The 19,066-nt window shown below is 43.4% G+C and overlaps 1 protein-coding gene across 4 annotated transcripts in view; it reads right to left on the reverse strand.

Moving 5' to 3' along the window:
• MAP3K19 (mitogen-activated protein kinase kinase kinase 19) overlaps window positions 1-19,066 on the reverse strand; it is an 81,553-nt gene that overhangs the window by 745 nt on the left and 61,742 nt on the right. For 2 of the 4 annotated variants that reach the window (XM_063791122.1, XM_525928.9), the window contains 2 exons: window positions 18,584-18,733; window positions 15,727-16,424 (listed from right to left, as the gene is read on the reverse strand). In XM_063791122.1, coding sequence (XP_063647192.1) covers window positions 15,727-16,424; window positions 18,584-18,733 — 848 coding nt within the window. Of the gene's footprint in view, window positions 1-15,619; window positions 16,425-18,087; window positions 18,240-18,583; window positions 18,734-19,066 lie in introns of those variants that run through there. The other 2 variants (XM_016949723.3, XM_063791123.1) reach the window with 2 other exon arrangements.

Below are 19,066 nucleotides of genomic sequence, written 5' to 3' on the forward strand. Positions count from 1 at the left end.
TTTTGTGCAATTTGTTTGGAGTCTAATTTACGTATGGTAAAATTCACACTTACATTTACTTTTAAAATTCAGAAGCATTAAAATCCAGAATTGAAAACCTTTTAAAATAGATATTCAAATATGCTTTGGTGATTAATTGAAATAATCCCGTTTTGGGCACTCCTGGATTAACGTAAGATAGAGGGAGACAGTTGTTCAGTAATATTGTGGCATAGTTTTTTTCTTCAAGAAATTCAAAAGATTTTAGAAAGGTATCAGTCAATGAGCCAGTTAATGAACCAATGAGCTAATGAAATAGTCAATGATTAGCTGCAATGGCCTATTCCAGAGGCATTCTTTTGGTTAAATTGGCCATCTTTTGATTTTTTTTTTCAGATACATAAATATTTATTAAGGCTTCAACAACCAGGTAACTTCCCCTACCCACTACATTGTGCAACCACTTTCTTTATTGATATATAATGAGTATTTGTCATTTCTATGTGTCAGGAACACTTCAAGTCCTCTCTTCTAGCTATTTGAAATACAGAATACATTGTTGTTAATTACAGTCACCCTGCTCTGTTATCAAACATTAGAACTTACTCCTTCTATCTAATTATGTACCCATTAACCAACCTCTTTTTATCCTCCCTGCCCCACCACATACACACCCTTCCCAGCCTCTGATAACTATCATTCTACTCTCTACTTCCATGAGATCTACTTTCGTAGCTCCCACATAAGAGTGAGAACATGTGGTATTTGTCTTGCTGGGCCTGGCTTATTTTATTTAAGATAAAGAACTCCAGATCCATCTCTGTTGCTGAAAATGATAAGACTTCATTTTTTTTATGGCTGAGTAGCATTCTGTTGTGCATATATACTAAGTTTTCTTTATCTATTCATCTGTTGAGGGACACTTAGGTGGATCCATACCTTTGTTATTGTGAATAGTGCTGCAATAAGCATGAGGATGCAGGTATCCCTTAGAGATAATGATTTTCTTTCCTTTGGATAAATACTCAGTAGGAGGATTGCTGGATCACACGGCAGGTAGTTCTATTTTTAGTTTTTTGGGGTTTTTTTGAGAAATCTCCATACTGTTTTCCATAATGGCTGTATTAATTTACATTCACACCCAACAGTACGTGAGTTTCCTTATCTACACATTCTTGCCAGCATCTGTTATTTTTGTGTTTTTTTTTTAATATTTATACGTGGTATATTTTCCCATAATAAAAGATGAAAATTAAAGCAGTTGGATGTTTAAAAAGAAAAGAAAGAAGTGAAGAATACACACCAGCTTTCTCCTGATTAGAGGAAGAGCCCCAAAGCTTCTACGGGCACTCACTTTTCTTCTTCTTGCATTATTATGAGGAAATCCTTAGAGGTTGGGAACTTGGGTGACTTTGGCTAATGAGGAGCTCTGTGCCTTGAGCCCCCCAGGCCACAGAATAGTAAATAGTCAGTCTGTGCCTCCAGCCCTGCAGTGTGAGGTTGCAGTCCTGTGGGCTCCACAGACATCTCCTGTATCAGGAGGCTCATGTCTTACCCTGTCTTCTTGCCAGCCTCGAGGACGGAGTCTGAGCCTCCATGGTGCACCACGCAGGGAGGACAGTGGACCTGTTCTCTGTGGTCATGGCCCAGCAGAGGGGAAGGGCAGTTCAGTGAGTGTAGGCTAAAGAAAGAGCGATCAGACTCTTACTGTGTCTATGTAGAAAGGAAAGACATAAGAGACTCCATTTTGAAAAAGGCCTGTACTTTCAACAATTTCTTTGCTGAGATGTTGTTAATCTGTAGCTTTGCCCCATTCACTTTGAACAAACCACTTTGACCCAACCTGAAGCTCACAAAAGCATGTGTTGTATGAAATCAAGGTTTAAGGGATCTAGGGCTGTGCAGGATGCGCCTTGCTAACAAGATGTTTCCAAGCAGTATACTTGGTAAAAGTCATCGCCACTCCCCAGTCTCAATAAATCAGGGGCAACATACACTGTGGAAAGCCTCAGGGAGCTCTGCCCTTGAAAGCGCCGTATTGTCCAAAGTTTCTCCCCATGTGATAGTCTGAAAAGTGGCCTCATGGGATGAGAAAGACCTGAGCGTCCCCGAGCCCGACACCAGTAAAGGGTCTGGCTGAGGTGGATTAGTCAAAGAGGAAATCCTCTTGCAGTTGAGAGAGAGGAAGGCCGCTGCATCCTGCCTGCCCCTGGGAACTGAATGTATCAGTATAAAACCTGATTGTACATTTGTTCAGTTCTGAGATGGGAGAAAAACCGCCCTATGGTGGGAGGTGAGACATGTTCGCAGCAATGCTGCCTTGTTATTCTTTACTCCACTGAGATGTTTGGGTGGAGAGAAACATAAATCTTGCTTAGAGACACGTCCAGTCATAGTACCTTCCCTTGAACTTCCTTATGACTTAGATTGTATTGCTCACATGTTCGTTGCTGACTTTCTCCTTATTATCACCTTGCCCTCCTACTACATTCCTTTTTGCTAAAATAATAAAAATAATAATCAATAAAAACTGAGGGAACTCAGAGGCCTGTGCCCGTTCAGATCCTTGGTATGCTGAGCGCCAGTCCCCTAGGCCCACTGTTGTTTCTCCATACTTTGTCTCTGTGTCTTATTTCTTTTTTTTCTTATTTTTTTATTTTTTATTGATCATTCTTGGGTGTTTCTCGCAGAGGGGGATTTGGCAGGGTCATAGGACAATAGTGGAGGGAAGGTCAGCAGATAAACAAGTGAACAAAGGTCTCTGGTTTTCCTAGGCAGAGGACCCTGCGGCCTTCCGCAGTGTTTGTGTCCCTGGGTACTTGAGATTAGGGAGTGGTGATGACTCCCAACGAGCATGCTGCCTTCAAGCATCTGTTCAACAAAGCACATCTTGCACCGCCCCTAATCCATTTAACCCTGAGTGGACACAGCACATGTTTCAGAAAGCACAGGGTTGGGGGTAAGGTCACAGATGAACAGGATCCCAAGGCAGAAGAATTTTTCTTAGTACAGAACAAAATGAAAAGTCTCCCATGTATACTTCTTTCTACACAGACACGGCAACCATCCGATTTCTCAATCTTTTCCCCACCTTTCCCCCCTTTCTATTCCACAAAACTGCCATTGTCATCATGGCCCGTTCTCAATGAGCTGTTGGGTACACCTCCCAGACGGGGTGGTGGCCTGGCAGAGGGGCTCCTCACTTCCCAGTAGGGGCGGCCGGGCAGAGGCGCCCCTCACCTCCCGGACCGGGCGGCTGGCCGGGCGGGGGTCTGAACCCCCACCTCCCTCCCGGACAGGGCAGCTGGCCGGGCAGAGGGGCTCCTCACTTCCCAGTAGGGGCGGCCAGGCAGAGGCGCCCCTCACCTCCCGGACGGGGCGGCTGGCCGGTCGGGGGGCTGACCCCCCGACCTCCCTCCCGGATGGGGCGGCTGGCCGGGCGGGGGGCTGACCCCTCCACCTCACTCCCGGACGGGGCAGCTGGCGGGGCAGAGGGGCTCCTCACTTCCCAGTAGGGGCGGCCGGGCAGAGGCGCCCCTCACCTCCCAGACGGGGTCGCGGCCGGGCAGAGGCGCTCCTTACATCCCAGATGGGACGGCGGGGCAGAGGCAGTCCCCACATCTCAGACGATGGGCAGCTGGGCAGAGACGCTCCTCACCTCCTAGATGTGATGGCGGCCGGGAAGAGGCGCTCCTCACTTCCTAGATGGGATGGCGGCCGGGCAGAGACGCTCCTCACTTTCCAGACTGGGCAGCCAGGCAGAGGGGCTCCTCACATCCCAGACTATGGGCGGCCAGGCAGAGACGCTCCTCACTTCCCAGACGGGGTGGCGGCCGGGCAGAGGCTGCAATCTGGGCATTTTGGGAGGCCAAGGCAGGCGGCTGGGAGGTGGAGGTTGTAGCGAACCGGGATCACGCCTCTGCACTCCAGCCTGGGCACCATTGAGCACTGAGTGAACGAGACTCTGTCTGCAATCCCGGCACCTCGGGAGGCCGAGGCTGGCGGATCACTCGTGGTTAGGAGCTGGAGACCCGCCCGGCCAACACAGCGACACCCCGTCTCCACCAAAAAAAATACGAAAACCAGTCAGGCGTGGCGGCGCGTGCCTGCAATCGCAGGCACTCGGCAGGCTGAGGCAGGAGAATCAGGCAGGGAGGTTGCAGTGAGCCAAGATGGCAGCAGTACAGTCCAGCTTCAGCTCGGCATCAGAGGGAGACCATGGAAAGAGAGGGAGAGGGAGACCGTGGGGAGAGGGAGACAAGGGAGAGGGAGAGGGAGAGGGAGAGATTTTGTGTGTTTTTAATAGTAGTCATTTTAACTGGGATAAGATGGTATCTCTTGGTGGTTTTAATTTGCATTTCCTTGTTGATTAGTGATGTTGAGCATTTCTTCATATACCTGTGGGCTATTTGCGTCTTCTTTTGAGATATGTTTCTTGTTGGATGAACATTTTGCAAATATTTTCTCCCATTCAACAGGTCGTCTCTTCACGCTGTGCTTTCCTTTACCTTAAAAGCACAGGTGACAAAACCAAAAATAGACAAATGGAACTATATATTAAAGAGCTTCTGCACAGACCAATAACCTGGAGTGTTTCCCTATGTTTTCTTCTAGTAATTTTATAGTTTTGAGTCTTATGTTTAGGTATTTAATCAATTTTGAGTTGATTTTTGTATATGGTGAGATAGGGGTCTAACTTCGTTCATCTGCATATGAATATGCACCATATATTGAAGAGGGTGTCAATTCCCCAGTATATGTTCTTGGTCCCTTTGCCAAAAATAAGTTGGTTTACATATGGGGACTTATTTCTGGGTTCTCTACTCTGTTCTATTGGTTTATGTGTCTGTTTTTATACCAATACCATGCTGTTTTGGTTACTGTAGCCTTGTAATATATTTTGTATATATTTTCTGTATATTTTGAAGTGACATAGTGTGATGCCTCCAGCTTTGTTCTTTTTGTTTAGTATTGCTTTGGCTCTTTGAGCTCCTTTTTGGTTCCACACAAATTTTAGGATTGTTTTGTATATATTTCTGTGAAAAATTACATTGGTATTTTTGCATTGAATCCATAAATAACTTTGGTTAGTATGACCACTTTAACAATATTGATTCTTGTGACCCATGAGCATTTGTTTGTGTCTTCAATTTTTTTCATCAATGTTTTGTAGTTTTCCTTGTAGAGGTCTTTCACCTCCTTGGTTACATTTGTTCCCAGGTATTTTATTTTATTTTTGTAGCCATTTTAAATGGGATTGCCTTCTTGATTTCTTTTTCAGCTACTTCATTGTTGGTATATAGAAACACAACAGATTTTCGTATGTTAATTTTGTATCCTGCAACTATACTGAATCTTTACTGAATCGATCTAAGAGTTTTTTGGTGGAGTCTTTAGGTTTTTCTAGATATAAGATCACGTCATCTGCAAAGAGGCACTGTTTGACTTTCTCTTTTCCAGTTTGAATGCCTTTTATTCTTTTTTTTTTTTTAGATGGAGTCCCACTCTGTCTCCCAGGCTGGAGTGCAGTGGTGCGATCTCAGCTCACTGCAAGCTCCACCTCCTGGGTTCATGCCATGCTCACTGCAAGCTCCACCTCCCGGGTTCATGCCATTCTCCTGCCTCAGCCTCCCGAGTAGCTGGGACTACAGGTGCCCGCCACCACACCCGGCTAATTTTTTGTATTTTTAGTAGAGATGGGGTTTCACTGTGTTAGCCAGGATGGTCTCGATTTTCTGACCTCATGATCTGCCCGCCTTAGCCCCCCAAAGTGCTGGGATTACAGGCATGAGCCACTGCGCCCAGCCTGAATGCCTTTTATTCTTTCTCTTGCCTAATCACTCTGGCTAGAACTTCCAATACTATGTTGAATAGGAGTGGTGAAAGTTGGCATCCTTCTCTTGTTCCAGTTCTAAGAAGAAAGGCTTTCACCTTTTCCCCATTCTGTATGATGTTAGCTGTGGGTTTGTCATATATGGCCTATTATATTGAGGTATGTTCTTTCTATGCCTAGTTTGTTGATAGTTTTTATCACAAAGGGATGTTGGATTTTAGAAAATGCCTTTTCTGTTTCTATTGAGATGGTCATATTGTTTTTGTCCTTCATTCTGTTAATGTGATATATCATGTTTATTGATTTGTGCATGTTAAACCATCCTTGCATCACTAGTATAAAACTCACTTGATTATGGTGTATTATCTTTTTGATGTGCTGTTGGGTTAGGTTTGCTAGTATTTTGTTCAGGAATTTTGTATCTATGTTCATCAAAGATACTGGCCTATAGTTTTCTTTTTTTGTGGTTTTCGCATCCTTGTCTGGTTTTGGTATCAGGGTAATGCTGGCTTCATAGAATGAGTTAGGGAGAATTCCTTCCTTCTCAATTTTTTGGAATAGTTGGAGGATAACTGGTGTTAGTTCTTCTTTATGAGTTTGGTAGAATATGGCAGTGAAGCCATCCAGTCCTGGGCTTTTCTTTGTTAGGAGATATTTTATTACTGATTCAATCTTATTGCTCATTATTGGTCTGTTCAGGTTCTCTATTTCTTCCTGACTCAGTCTTGTATGTGTCCAGGAATTTATCCATTTCCTCTAGGTTTTCCATTTTGTTAGCTTATATTTGTTCATAATGTTCTCTGGTGGGTTTTTTCATTTCTGTGGTATTAGTTGTTATGTCTCCTTTTTTGTTTCTGATTTTTATTTCGGTCATCTCTCTTTTTTTTCTTGGTTAGTCTAGCTAGCAGTTTATTGATTTTATTTTTTTTTAACCAACTTCTCATTTCACTGATCCTTTGTATTTTTTTCTGTATTTCATTTAATGCTACTCTGACCTTTATTACTTTTCTATTGATTTTTACATTTTTTTATTTTTAATTTTTGTAGGTACATGGTGTATATATTTATGGGGTACATGAGATGTTTTGATACAGGCATGCAATGTCAAATAATTACATCATGGAGAATGGGGTATCCATCCTCTCAAGCATTTATCCTTTGTGTTACAAACAATCTAATTACACTCTTTTAATTATTTTAAAATGTACAATTAAGTTATTAATGACTATTGTCTCCCTGATGTTCTATCAAATGGTAGGTCTTATTCAAGCTTTCTATTTTTTTTTTTAATCCATTAACCATCCCTATCTGCCCTACTCCTATCCTCCTACTATCATTCCCAGCCTCTGGTAACCATCCTTCTACTCTCTATGTTAATGAATTTAATTGTTTTTATTTTTAGATCCCACAAATAAGTGAGGACATGCAATGTTTGTCTTTCTGATCCTGGTTTATTTCACTTAACATAATCTGATCTTTATTTCTTTTTTTCTACTAATTTGGGGTTTGGTTTGTTCCCTTTTTCTTCTGTTTCCTTGATTATTTATTTAAATTTTTATACTTTTTTAAAAGGTCACCCCATCTGGAATGCAATGGTGCAATCATGGCTTACTGCAGTCTTGAACTCTTGGGTTCAAGCAATCCTCCCACCCTAGCCTACCAAGTGACCTAGCTAGCTAATTTTTTTTTTTCTTTTTGAGACAAGGTCTCACATTGCTACCCAGGCTGGTCTTGAACTCTTGGCTTCAAGTGATCCTCCCACCTTGGCCTCCCACAGTGTTGGGATTACAGGTGTAAGCCACCATGCCCATCCAATCTTCATACATTTTTGATGTAGGCTTTTATTGCTATAAACCTCCCTCTTAGCACTGCTTTTACTATGTCACATAGATTTGGGTATGTTGTGTTTTGATTTTCATTTGTTTTGAGAAATTTTTTAATTTTCTTCTTAATTTCTTTCTTGCCCCAGTAGCCATTCAGGAACATGTTGTTTAGTTTCCATGTATTTATACAGTTTCCAAAGTTCCTCTTGTTATTGATTTCTAGTTTTATTCCATTGTGGCTGAAAGAATACTTGGTATGATTTTGATTTTTAAAAATTTGTTGAAACTTGTTTTGCAGCCTAATGTATGGCCTATCCTGGAAAATGTTCCATGTTTTAATGGGAACATTTATTCTGCCATTGTTGGAGAAAATATTCTGTAGGTATCTGTTGTGTCTGTTTGGTTTAAAGTGCAATTTAAATCCAGGTTTCTCTGTTGATGTTTTGTTTAGATGATCTGCTTAATGTTGAGAGTGGGGTGTTAAAGTCCCCATCTATGATTGTATTAGAGTTTATCTCTCTCTTCAGATCTAATAATATTTGCTTCATATACCTGGGTGCTCTGGTGTAGGGTGCATCAGAACTGTTACATCCTCTGGCTGAATTTTTCTCTTTATCATTATATAGTGACTTTGTCTCTTTTTACTGTTTTTGACATAAAGTGTGTTTTATCTGATATGAATATAGCTACTCATGCTCTCTATTGGTTTCTATTTGCATGAACTATCTTTTTCCATCCTTTCACTTTCAGTCTATATGTGTCTTTACAGGTAAAGTGAGTTTCTTGAAAGCAGCATATTTTTGGGTCACTTTTTAAAAATCTATTCAGCCATTTTAATTGGAAATTTTAATCCATTTATGTTCTTATTCCTGTCATTTTGTTGATTGTTTTCTGGTTTTTTTTGTTTGTTTGTTTCTTTCTTTCTTTCTCTCTTGTTATTTATCATTGTGGTTTGGTGGTTTTCTGTAGTGTTAACGTTTGAGTCCTTTCTCTACCTCTTTTGTGTGGTTTCCTCTACCTGTGAGTTTTACACTTTCATATGTTTTCATGATGATAGATATGACCTTTCACTTCCAGGTGTAGGACTTTCTTAAGCATTTCTTGTAGGGCCACTAATGGTGATGAAGTCTGTCAGTTTTTGCATGTCTGTGAAAGACTTTCTCCATTTTTGAAGGATAACTTTGCTGAGTATAGCATTCTTGGCTGACAGTTTTGTTTTGTTTTTATGCCTTTCAAAACTTTTTGTTTGTTTGTTTGTTTGTTTTTTTGAGATGGAGTTTTGCTGTTGTTGCCCAGGCTAGAGTGCAAAGGCACAATCTCGGCTCATTGCACCCTCCACCTCCCAGGTTCAAGCAATTCTCCTGTCTCAGCCTCCAGAGTAGCTGGGATTACAGGCATGTGCCACCACACCTGGGCAATTTTGTATTTTTAGTAGAGATGGATTTTCTCCATGTTGGTCAGGCTGGTCTCAAACTCCCGACTTCAGGTGATCCACCCACTTCAGCCTTCCAAAGTGCTGGGATTACAGGTGCGAGCCACTATGCCTGGCCTAAAACTTTTAATATATTATCTCATTCTCTCCTGGCCTGTAAGATTTCTGCTGATAAATCCACTGTTAGTCTGATGGGGGTTCTTTTATACATTACTAGATGCTTTTCTTTTGCTGTTCTTAGAATTTTCTCTTTGACTTTTGACAGTTTGACTACAATGTACCCTGGAGAAGACCTTTCTAGGTTGTATCTATTTGTGGACCTCTTAGCTTCCTGTATCTGGATGTCTAAATCTCTTGCTAGACCTGGGAAAGTTTCAACTATTCTGTCTTTAAATAGATTTTCTATACCTTTGGTCTTCTCTTCACCTTCTGGAACAATCAAAATTGTATATTTGGCCAATTTATAGTTTCCTACATGTCATGTAGGCTTTGTTCACTCTTTTTTTTCTTTATTTTTGTCTGAATGGGTTATTTCAAAAGATCTGTATTCAAGTCCTGAGATTCTTTCTCCTGCTTGATGTAGTCTATTGTCGAAGCTCTTGAATGAATTGGCACATGTGGTATAACAGTCACTTCTTTTAAATTTTTGGATTGGCTTTCATAAGGGAAGACTCTTTCCTGAAGATGTATCTATGGTGTTGATTGGGTAGGATGCTTTAGCTTTGATCCTGGGTGTATGCAGTAGTGTGGTCTTAGTATAATTTCTTCAGCTGTAAACAGCGCCAGTGGTGTCTGTGATTTCCTCAGCGGCTAAGTCTGTGATTGTTAGTGGAGTCTATGGTGAGGTTTTGCTGGGGATTGGTATGCCAGGTGGGCCAGTCCTTTAGCCTGAGTGGTAGCAGTGGTGTGTCAAGCATGCCCATCCTTGGGCCCCTGGGTGACATACATGGGCACTAGTGTTAGTGGGTTCAAATGAGCCAATTCTTGGGCCTCCAAGGCTTGCTCAGGTCCTGGTAGTGGCAGTGGTGTGCTGGGTGGGTGGATAGGTCCTTAGACTCCTGGGCAGCATGCATGGCATGGGCAATGGCAATAGTGGTACTGGGATAATGCTTGGGCTCCATAGCAGCAGGCATTGGTGTTAATAGTGGCTGCAATGGGCTGGATGGGCCGGTCCTCAGGTCCTCAGGAGGAATGTACAGATACCAGCAGTGATAGGGCAGAGAATCCCTGGGCCCCAGGCAATGTGCTCAGACACCGGCAGGGCTGCTGGGCCAGGCTTGGTTGACCTTTCCTCAGGCCCTCCAGTGGTACACTCAGGGGTCAGCAGTAGTGGGCAGGGTGGGGTGATCCCCAGGGCCCTGGCATGATGATTGGGTGGCTGCAGCTCCGGTGGTGGTGGGCAAGGGGAGCCTGTCATTAGGGCATGTGCAAGTGTGCTATAGCCCTGCTACTGGTGGAAGCAGAGTTGCCATCAGTGGCAGCAGCTTCAGGCAGGTGGCTCTCAGGTTCCAGGGAGCTCATGGTTTGGCTTCTGGTGGTGGCAGCAGCTGCAGCCAAGAAAGCCAGTCCTCAGGGCACATGCAAATGTGCTGCAACCCTGTTGCTGAAGGGGGTGGGGTCACTGCCAGTGGCACACACTTCAGCCTAAGCAGAAGCTGCAGTGGACAGCAGCAGAGTCTGTCCTCAGAGCATGTGTGTGGCAGCCCTGCTGCTAGAAAGGGTGGGGTTGCTATCTGTAATAGCCACCTCAGGTAGGCAGTTCTTAGGCACTGGGGAGCACATGCTTTGGCTCCCTTTGTCCCAGAAGCAGCCTCCCTGGTGCGCTGCACTGTTGTTTCTGGGGTGCAGGACACCATGTGTGCTACAATGCTGGGGATCTGGCCACTCCACTGGGTACAACTGGCATCACACTGCTGCAGCCCTCCAGGTAAACACAAGAAGATGTAAGTAGGGTTCCAAGGATATGGAGTTGCAGGGGCTGTTGGACCCCAGGGCAGGATGGAGTCTGGTGGGGGCTGGACTCTCAAAATGGTGCCATGCTGTAGCTGCTTAGGACTCAGGTGTGAGCTCCCTCTCCGGAGCAATGCTGTCACATGGTTTCCAGGCAGCTCCATATTCTAGTCTCAGTGTCTGCAAGGACTAAAGGGTTCTCCCATGGCTAGGATTGCAGGAGTTCACTGTGAGAATGTGGACCACTGAGGATCTCTCACCCTTTCCCCACACTAGGGAGGCTCTCTGGGCTCTCGGCCAATCTCAACCAAACTGACTGCCTTCCTTTCCTTTTCTTCCATGTCTCAGGTGTTTCCTGTAACTTCTCTGTTGAAATCCAGTGTTCTCTCTCAGATGCTGTATTTGAAATGTGCTTATCTACTTGCTATTTTAGTTCTTTGTGGAGGAAGTAAGTGCCAGATGCCTCTAGTCAGCCATCTTGAAGCCCCTCCTCTTTCAATAATTTTGAAAGCACAATGGCCACCAGATCATTTTCCAGGTGAAAATGGAAATAAATACTCTTAAAAGTATTTTGTGTAAAAGTATTATATTTTGTGTCATTTCAAAAGTAAAAAAAAAAAAAAAAAAAAAAAATCCAGCAAGGCACAGTGGCTCACACCTGTAATCTCAGCACTTTGGGAGGCTAAGGTGGGTGGATCACGAGGTCAGGAGTTCAAGACCAGCCTGGCCAACATGGTGAAACCCCATCTCTACTAAAAAAACAAAAACATCAGCTGGCCACAGTGGCAGGCGCCTGTAGTCCCATCTACTTGGGAGGCTGAGACAGGAGAATTGCTTGAACCCATGGACGGAGGTTGCAGTGAGCCAAGGTCACACCACTGCATTCCAGCCTGGGTAACAAAGCAAGACTCCGTCTCGGGAAAAAAAAAAAAATTCTTTCACTATCTGGAGGCCCTTTCTCCTGCCTTTAAAATATGCAGAAATCTCTCTCCTTTAAAATCCTTTCCTTGAACTGGATACCATTTCTAGCTACCAGCGCTCCCCCACCCACTTTTTTTTTTTTTTTTTTTGAGACAGGGTCTCATTCTGTTGCCAAAGCTGGAGTGCAGTGGCATGATCACGGTTCACTGTGGTCTCAACCTTCCAGGCTCAAGTGATCCTCCCACCTCAGCCTTCTGAGTCACTGGGACTACAGGTGTACACCACCATGACTTGCTAATTTTTAAATTTTTTTTTTTTTTTTTTTTTTTTGAGATGAAGTCTCGCTCTGTCACCCAGGCTGGAGTGCAGTGGAGCAATCTCGGCTCACTGCAAGCTCTGCCTCCCGGGTTCACACCATTTTCCTGCCTCAGCCTCCCGAGTAGCTGGGACTACAGGTGCCTGCCACCACACCCGGCTAATTTTTTGTATTTTTAGTGGAGACAGGGTTTCACCGTGTTAGCTAGGATGGTCTTGATCTCCTGACCTTGTGATCCGCCCGCCTCGGCCTCCCAAAGTGCTGGGATTACTGGCGTGAGCCACCGCGCCCGGCTAATTTTTAAATTTTTTGTAGAAACAGGGTCTCCCTATGTTGCCCAGGCTGATCTCAAACTCCTGGGCTCAATCAGTTATTCTGCCTCAGCCTCCCAAAGTGCTGGGATTACAAGCGTGGACCACTGTGCCTGGCCCATCCCATTTTAAATGTCTCTGCCAAATGTCTCTAACAAGGCTAAGCTCGGTGACTTCCCTCCTGTATTCTTAACCATTTGGCCCATTCCTCTATAGAAATTGCCCTCTTGAAATTAACCAGATTTAATGAGCTGTTTGTCATTTCTGTAGCACTTGAAACATTCACTACTCCCTCCTACCTGAAACTACCTCTGCTTAGACTTAGGGACACTCTGTCCTCTTGTTTCTTCTTACACCTTGGGGCAACTCCCTTCCCTTCCTCCCTTCCCTTCTCCAGTTATGTGCTAGACTTGATGCCATGCGTTTCTGTTAGCTTCCATTGTGAGCATTTTCAAAATATTTTCCTCAGCCCCATAATTTTGTTATGACTGTAGCAATCAACCTTATAATGATTTTTTTTTTTTTTTTGAGACAGAGTCTCACTCTGTCCCTTAGGCTGGAGTGCAGTGGTGCCATCTCAGCCCACTGCAGCATCAACTTCCGGGGTCAAGCGATCCTCTCATCCTCTCACCTCAGCCTCCTGAGTAGCTGGGACTACAGGCACACACCACCATGCCTGGCTAATTTTTGTATTTTTTTGTAAAGATGGGGTTTCTTCATGTGGCCCAGGTTGGTCTCCATCTTGAACTCCTGGGCTTAAGTGATCCCCCCACCTCGGCCTTCCTAAGTGCTGGGATTACAGGCATGAGCCACTGCACCTGGCTGTTATAATTATTTTTAAATGTGTCCTTCCAATCTTAATTGCTTTCCTGAGCTGCAATTCCATAGCTTCAAATGTCTCCTTACAGGAGGTGGGAAGGGTTTAGCTGCCTCCCTGTTCTTCTCTCACAACTGTGATTTCTCCCACTATCCAGAGTCAAAAACGTGAAATCCTATCATTCTGCTCCATTACCAAGTCTTGATTCACCTTTTCTCTGAAATTTTCTGGAATCCTTTACAATCCCACTGCTTCTACCACCATCAGCATCCAAGCTCTGGATTTCTGCAGAGCTTTCTAGTCTCAAGCGACATCCATCCCAGGCCCTTCAATACATTGCCATCTGACCTGCCTTCCCAAAGACCCTTTTCTTTATGGCCTTTTCTACCCCAAATCTTTTGCAGCCCCCTGCTCCTCACTGCCTATTGCAACAAAGCTAAACTCCTTGGCCTGACTTCCCAGAACTTGATCTGTCAATAGGAGTACCCCCTCCATGCTTATTTCTCTCAGCTTCCCCAAGTTCATTTCTGTTTTCTTTAGACTTTCCCTAGTCTATGCCTGATTATCTCTATTTCTGAATCTTTAAGAGTGCCTCGCCCTTTATTTTCTGAATATCCCTATCTCCAAGGAGTATTGTTATTGATATCAGGTGAGATGCTAGGGTCCTCAGGGTCTTTGCCATAGAATTTTAGGAGGTAATTATATACTTGTATATGACTCTAATTAGGTAAGGTATGTTAATATTCTTCCTAATGATTATTAACTGTAAACTCCTAATTTTGTGCCCCACACTCTGCTAAGCAATTTACATGCACCATTTCACTTAACCTTCACAATAACCCTGTTAATTTTTATTAGTGGTGTGAATTGTATATTGCTTAGTTTATGAAGCAACGGTTCAAAAGGAGAGCCATAAAAGAAGATTCCACCCTTTCTCTTTAAAGTGCTTCGTGTGTGTGTGTGTGTGTGTGTGTGTCTGTGTGTATTTAATCACAACTTGAAAGAAAATGAGAATAACAAGTGGTTTCTAGCTGTGAGTCAATAATATAGGTAATTGTTAAATTCAGAACAAAGCAACTACAATAGTTTTAACAGTTAACACCAATATCAAACTAGTACTTGTCTATACGATTTTCCAACACATTTATGCGGTTTTTTTTTTTTTTTTTTTTTTTTGGAGAGGGTGGGCAGCTCAGTGACTGGGGCTCTGTCCACAAAATCCACGCTGGAAACCTAAGGGGTCTCTGCATCTAGCAATGCCAAAAACTGTACCCCTGGAGTGGCATTCCTGCCCTGGCCCATGTAATCATCCTGAAATCAGCCAGGACAGGCTGATACACATGTGCTGGGAGAGAGAGACAGAGACTGAAAGAGAGGCACATTCATTGGCAGAGAGGGAGACCTGTAGATTCTAAGATTTATCCAGAAAGGCAAAATGAACCCCCTGGGAGTTGGGGGTTGCCATATGTGCTTGCTAAAAGGTGGGACACTGGAGTTTTTCATCTAGGGATAAGAAGGCAAACTTCCTTGAAAGACAGGAAATTGACTTTGAGTCTCAGGCCTTTCTTGTCCTCCAATTAAAGTTGAGCCTTGCTAGGTAGGTGGGTTTGGGGCTGCTGTGCAGTATCCTAGAGTGGGCTCCAGCACCCACAGCCCTACTCCTTAACTCTTCCCCGCCCCATGGATACACACTTTAACTAGAGCCATCTGTCTGCTTTTATTTTATTCTTTGATTTAAGATTTCTATGAGCAGAGAGTACCTGGCTAAAAATTTGAAAATCACAGCACTAGTTAATTTCCATTACATTACAGTTACAGTTCTAACATTTTACCCAGAATTTAATTCCATAGATATGAGAGAAGATAAGGAAGAGGAAAACAGGCAATTTTCTAAGGCTTTTCTGATTCACCAAATACTCCCCCACTTGACGCTTGAAATCTCCAATTAGACATTTGTTTCTTTGGCTCAAAATGTTTCCCCTCACTTTAAATGCAAGATGATGTCATTTCACCCTAGCCAGTTCCTAGGAAGATGTCTCATTGGTAAATAAGTAGATCTTTAACAAATTTTGCAAACCCATTGATTTGGGCAAGTATTGACAGAACTTGATAAGACATTTAATTGAGGCACTTTCTACTTGAAGCATTGCCTCCTATACCCTGATACAACAATGAACACAATTACCCAATATGACTGATTACGATTACTTTCGGCACAAAATCACTGTCTACTTGACTTCATAACCAAAACAGAGCTTTTAATGGGCCATAAATTGAAAGGGAAATGTCTGCCACTTGGAATCTCTGGGCATTTATCTTCCTCCTCTTGCTTTCAGTTTCTTACCTGGTCAGGCACATGCGCACAAAGTCTGCTGCATTTTCTGAGAAGTGGTCTGGTAAAGGAGGCATCAGCCCTCGGTGTGCTCCGATGTAAAACATGGCGGCCATCCTGTCCATGGAAGCCAGTGGAGGCTTCCCTGTAGCCATCTCAAACACAGTACAACCAATGCTCCAGATATCTGATTTCCGTCCATAGCCAGACTCATTGATGACTTCTGGGGCCATCCAATATGGAGTCCCATGCATGGACTTAAGCATGTCACTGTGGGTGCCATTTAAACCTGCCCAGGCCAAACGCCTGGCACAGCCAAAGTCAATCAGCTTTATTATTCCAGTTGGCATGAGCATAACATTATTTCCTTTGATATCGCGATGTACCACACAGTTCTCATGGAGATAAGCAACACCTTGAAGAATTTGTTTCGTATATTTACAGAACACCATCTCAGGCAATGGCCCAAAACGGTTTATAATACTAGAGATTGAGCCACCAGGAACAAACTCCATGAAAATGCTCACAGTGTTCTCTTGCAAGCATGTCCCCAAATAGGCCACAATGTTGACATGTTTCAGTGCTTTGAGCAAATCTACTTCTTCCTGTAGTTTCCGGTATTCCTTTTCAGCAGCTAATTTATTAGAGGTATCCAAAGCCACCTGTTTTACAGCTATTAGCTGTCCTTGACTAGTGAGACCACAGTATACCTAGAAGCAAATCAATAATACCTTGTTATTAAATTAATGACATAACTTATTCACAAAATGCCTCAGGTGACACTTGACTTTCCCTTCTCTTTCTAAACCCTTGTCTTTCTCTAAGTTGATACCTCCCTTCCTAAATGCAAAGTGTTTAAGCAAATTCAGTGTTTCAGTGGAGCCAAGATGGGTATGAGAAACATGGTGGATGGATGTCATATTGGCTTAAAGTCAAGTGGCTTGAATTGGCTAGAATCCTGGCTTCATCTTTCCCCAGCTATATAACTTGGGATAAATGTGTAATCTTTTGACTTCAGTTTTTCTCATCTGTAAAACTGAGATAACAATACTTGCCTCACAGATTTCTTTTCGTTTCTTTTTTTTGTTTGTTTGTTTGTTTTTAGACAGGGTCTCACTCTGTTGCCCAGGCTGGAGTGCATTGGCACAATCACAGCTCATTGCAGGCTCAACCTCCTGGGTTCAAGCAATCCTCCTACCTCAGCCTCCTGAGCAGCTCGTAGCTAGGATCATAGGTGTGTGCCACCACACCTGGCTAATTGTGTGTGTGTACTTTTTGTAGAACCACCGTGCTACCTTTTTCTTTCTTTCTTTTTTTTTTTTTTTTTTTTTTGGAGACAGAGTCTCTCTCTGTCACCCAGGCTGGAGTGCAGTGGCCCTGATCATATCTCACTGCAGCCTCAAACTCCTGGGCTCAAGCGATCCTCCTGCCTCAGTGTCCTGAGTAGCTGGGACTACAGGCATGTACCACCACACTAGGCTAATTTTTAAAGTATTTTTGTGGAGACGAGGTCTCTCTATGTTGCCCAGGCTGCCTCACAGATTTTTTTCTTTTTTTCTTTTTTTTGGAGACAGGGTCTCGCTCTGTCGCCCAGGCTGGAGTGCAGTGGTGTGATCTGGGCTCACTGCAACCTCTGCCCCAGGGTTCAAGCAATTCTCATGCCTCAGCCTCCTGAGTAGCTGGGATTACAGGTCTGTGCCACCACACCTGGCTAATTTTTGTATTTTTAGTAGAGACGGGGTTTTACCATATGGCCAGTCTAGTCTCGAACTCCTGACCTCAAGTGATCCACCCGCCTCGGCCTCCCAAAGTTCTGGGATTACAGGTGAAAGCCACCACACCTGGCCTGCCTCCCAGATTTCTATGATGACTACATGAGATGGTGGTTTGGAAAAGCTCCTGATAATATGTAAAATAGAGCTAGTTCAGCTCCCAAGCTCTCTGGAGTGAGAAGGAGACAGGCCCTGGAAATCACCCTTGTGATGTAATCTCAGTGGTTTTGTGTCTTCCTGTCTTCTCACTGATTTCTGAAATGTCCCCATCTGGAGACAGCACAAGTCTTATTTGGGGGCCAGCCTTTTCTTTACTCGTCTATGTAAATAACTATCTAAAGTGCTAGGGTTTAGATATATAATGTTTGTACATATTTAAGAGGCACATCTGATATATTAATACATGCATAGAATGTGTAATGATCAAGACAGTGTGTTTAGGACATCCATCACCTCAAACATTTGTCATTTTCTTTGTGTTGGGGGCATTTCAATCTTCTAGCTAATTGGAAATACACAATATATTGTTGTTAACTATAGTCACCCTACTGTGTTATCAAACACTAGAACTTATTTCTTCTGACTGTATGTTTGTACCCACCTCTCTTCATCGCCCACCCCCCAAGATCTCTTATGCAGTTCACAAAATGGAAGGAACATCTTTTGTTTTTGCCATCTAGTAATGATTCTCCAAACTTCCAGTAACATATTCAGCTGTTGAAGGAAGATATTTCTTTCCCATTGGACTTGAACCTGGGAGGATGAGAGGTTAGAAATGCAGTGGCCATTGAGTCACTATATGTGCCTGAGAAAAAGCCAGGCAAAGAGAGAGAGAGACCAGATCCTGATGACATTGTCTGATCCCTGAAGCCACCTGGACCCAGAGCCAGACCTATTCCAGACCTTTCAGTCGGATAAAGCAGTAACTGTCCTTTCCCTCAGTGGTTGGATTTTCTGTTACTTCCAACTGAAAGAGTTCTAAGTAAAAGAGTGCTTGCCAGAGGAAGCAGGGAGGATGACTGGGGGAGTGGGAGGGGTGGAGGGAGGGACTGTGGAGGGGTGGGGAGTGCTGATTTCAAGTTTCCAGTTTAACTTACTGTGCCGTAGGCTCCCTTTCCAAGAATCTCACCCTTGGTCCATAGGATAGGTTCTTCAGACTTTAAACTATTTTCAGAAAATATCTTCTTTTCATTTGAGATGAGAAATTTCTCCTCCCTGTCATATATCCTGAGCCCACTACTATGCCTCTGGAAGAATGAGACAAAAGGAAAGATGACCATTAAACCAAGTCACTGGGATGGAGAGAAAGGGGTGAGAGTAAAGTCTTCTTTTCAAATGTTCCTGTCTGTGGCCACTCTTACAGGTAACTTCTAGAGACACATCATTCCCCCAAATGACCACATAGTGTATCTTAGTTGTGAACTTCAGCCTTGTTAATTATACACATTTTAAAACCACATCTTGCTCTGCATATTTTATAGGAGGAGATCTTAGTCCTGTTCATCTCAGGCCCCACATAGGCCTGCAGCTACTAACCACTGTCTTTTGAGAATCATCTTTCACAAGGTCCCTATCATGAC

This window comes from Pan troglodytes, chromosome 13 (genome assembly GCF_028858775.2).
Source record: "Pan troglodytes isolate AG18354 chromosome 13, NHGRI_mPanTro3-v2.0_pri, whole genome shotgun sequence".
In the NCBI taxonomy this organism is placed as follows: domain Eukaryota; kingdom Metazoa; phylum Chordata; class Mammalia; order Primates; family Hominidae; genus Pan; species Pan troglodytes.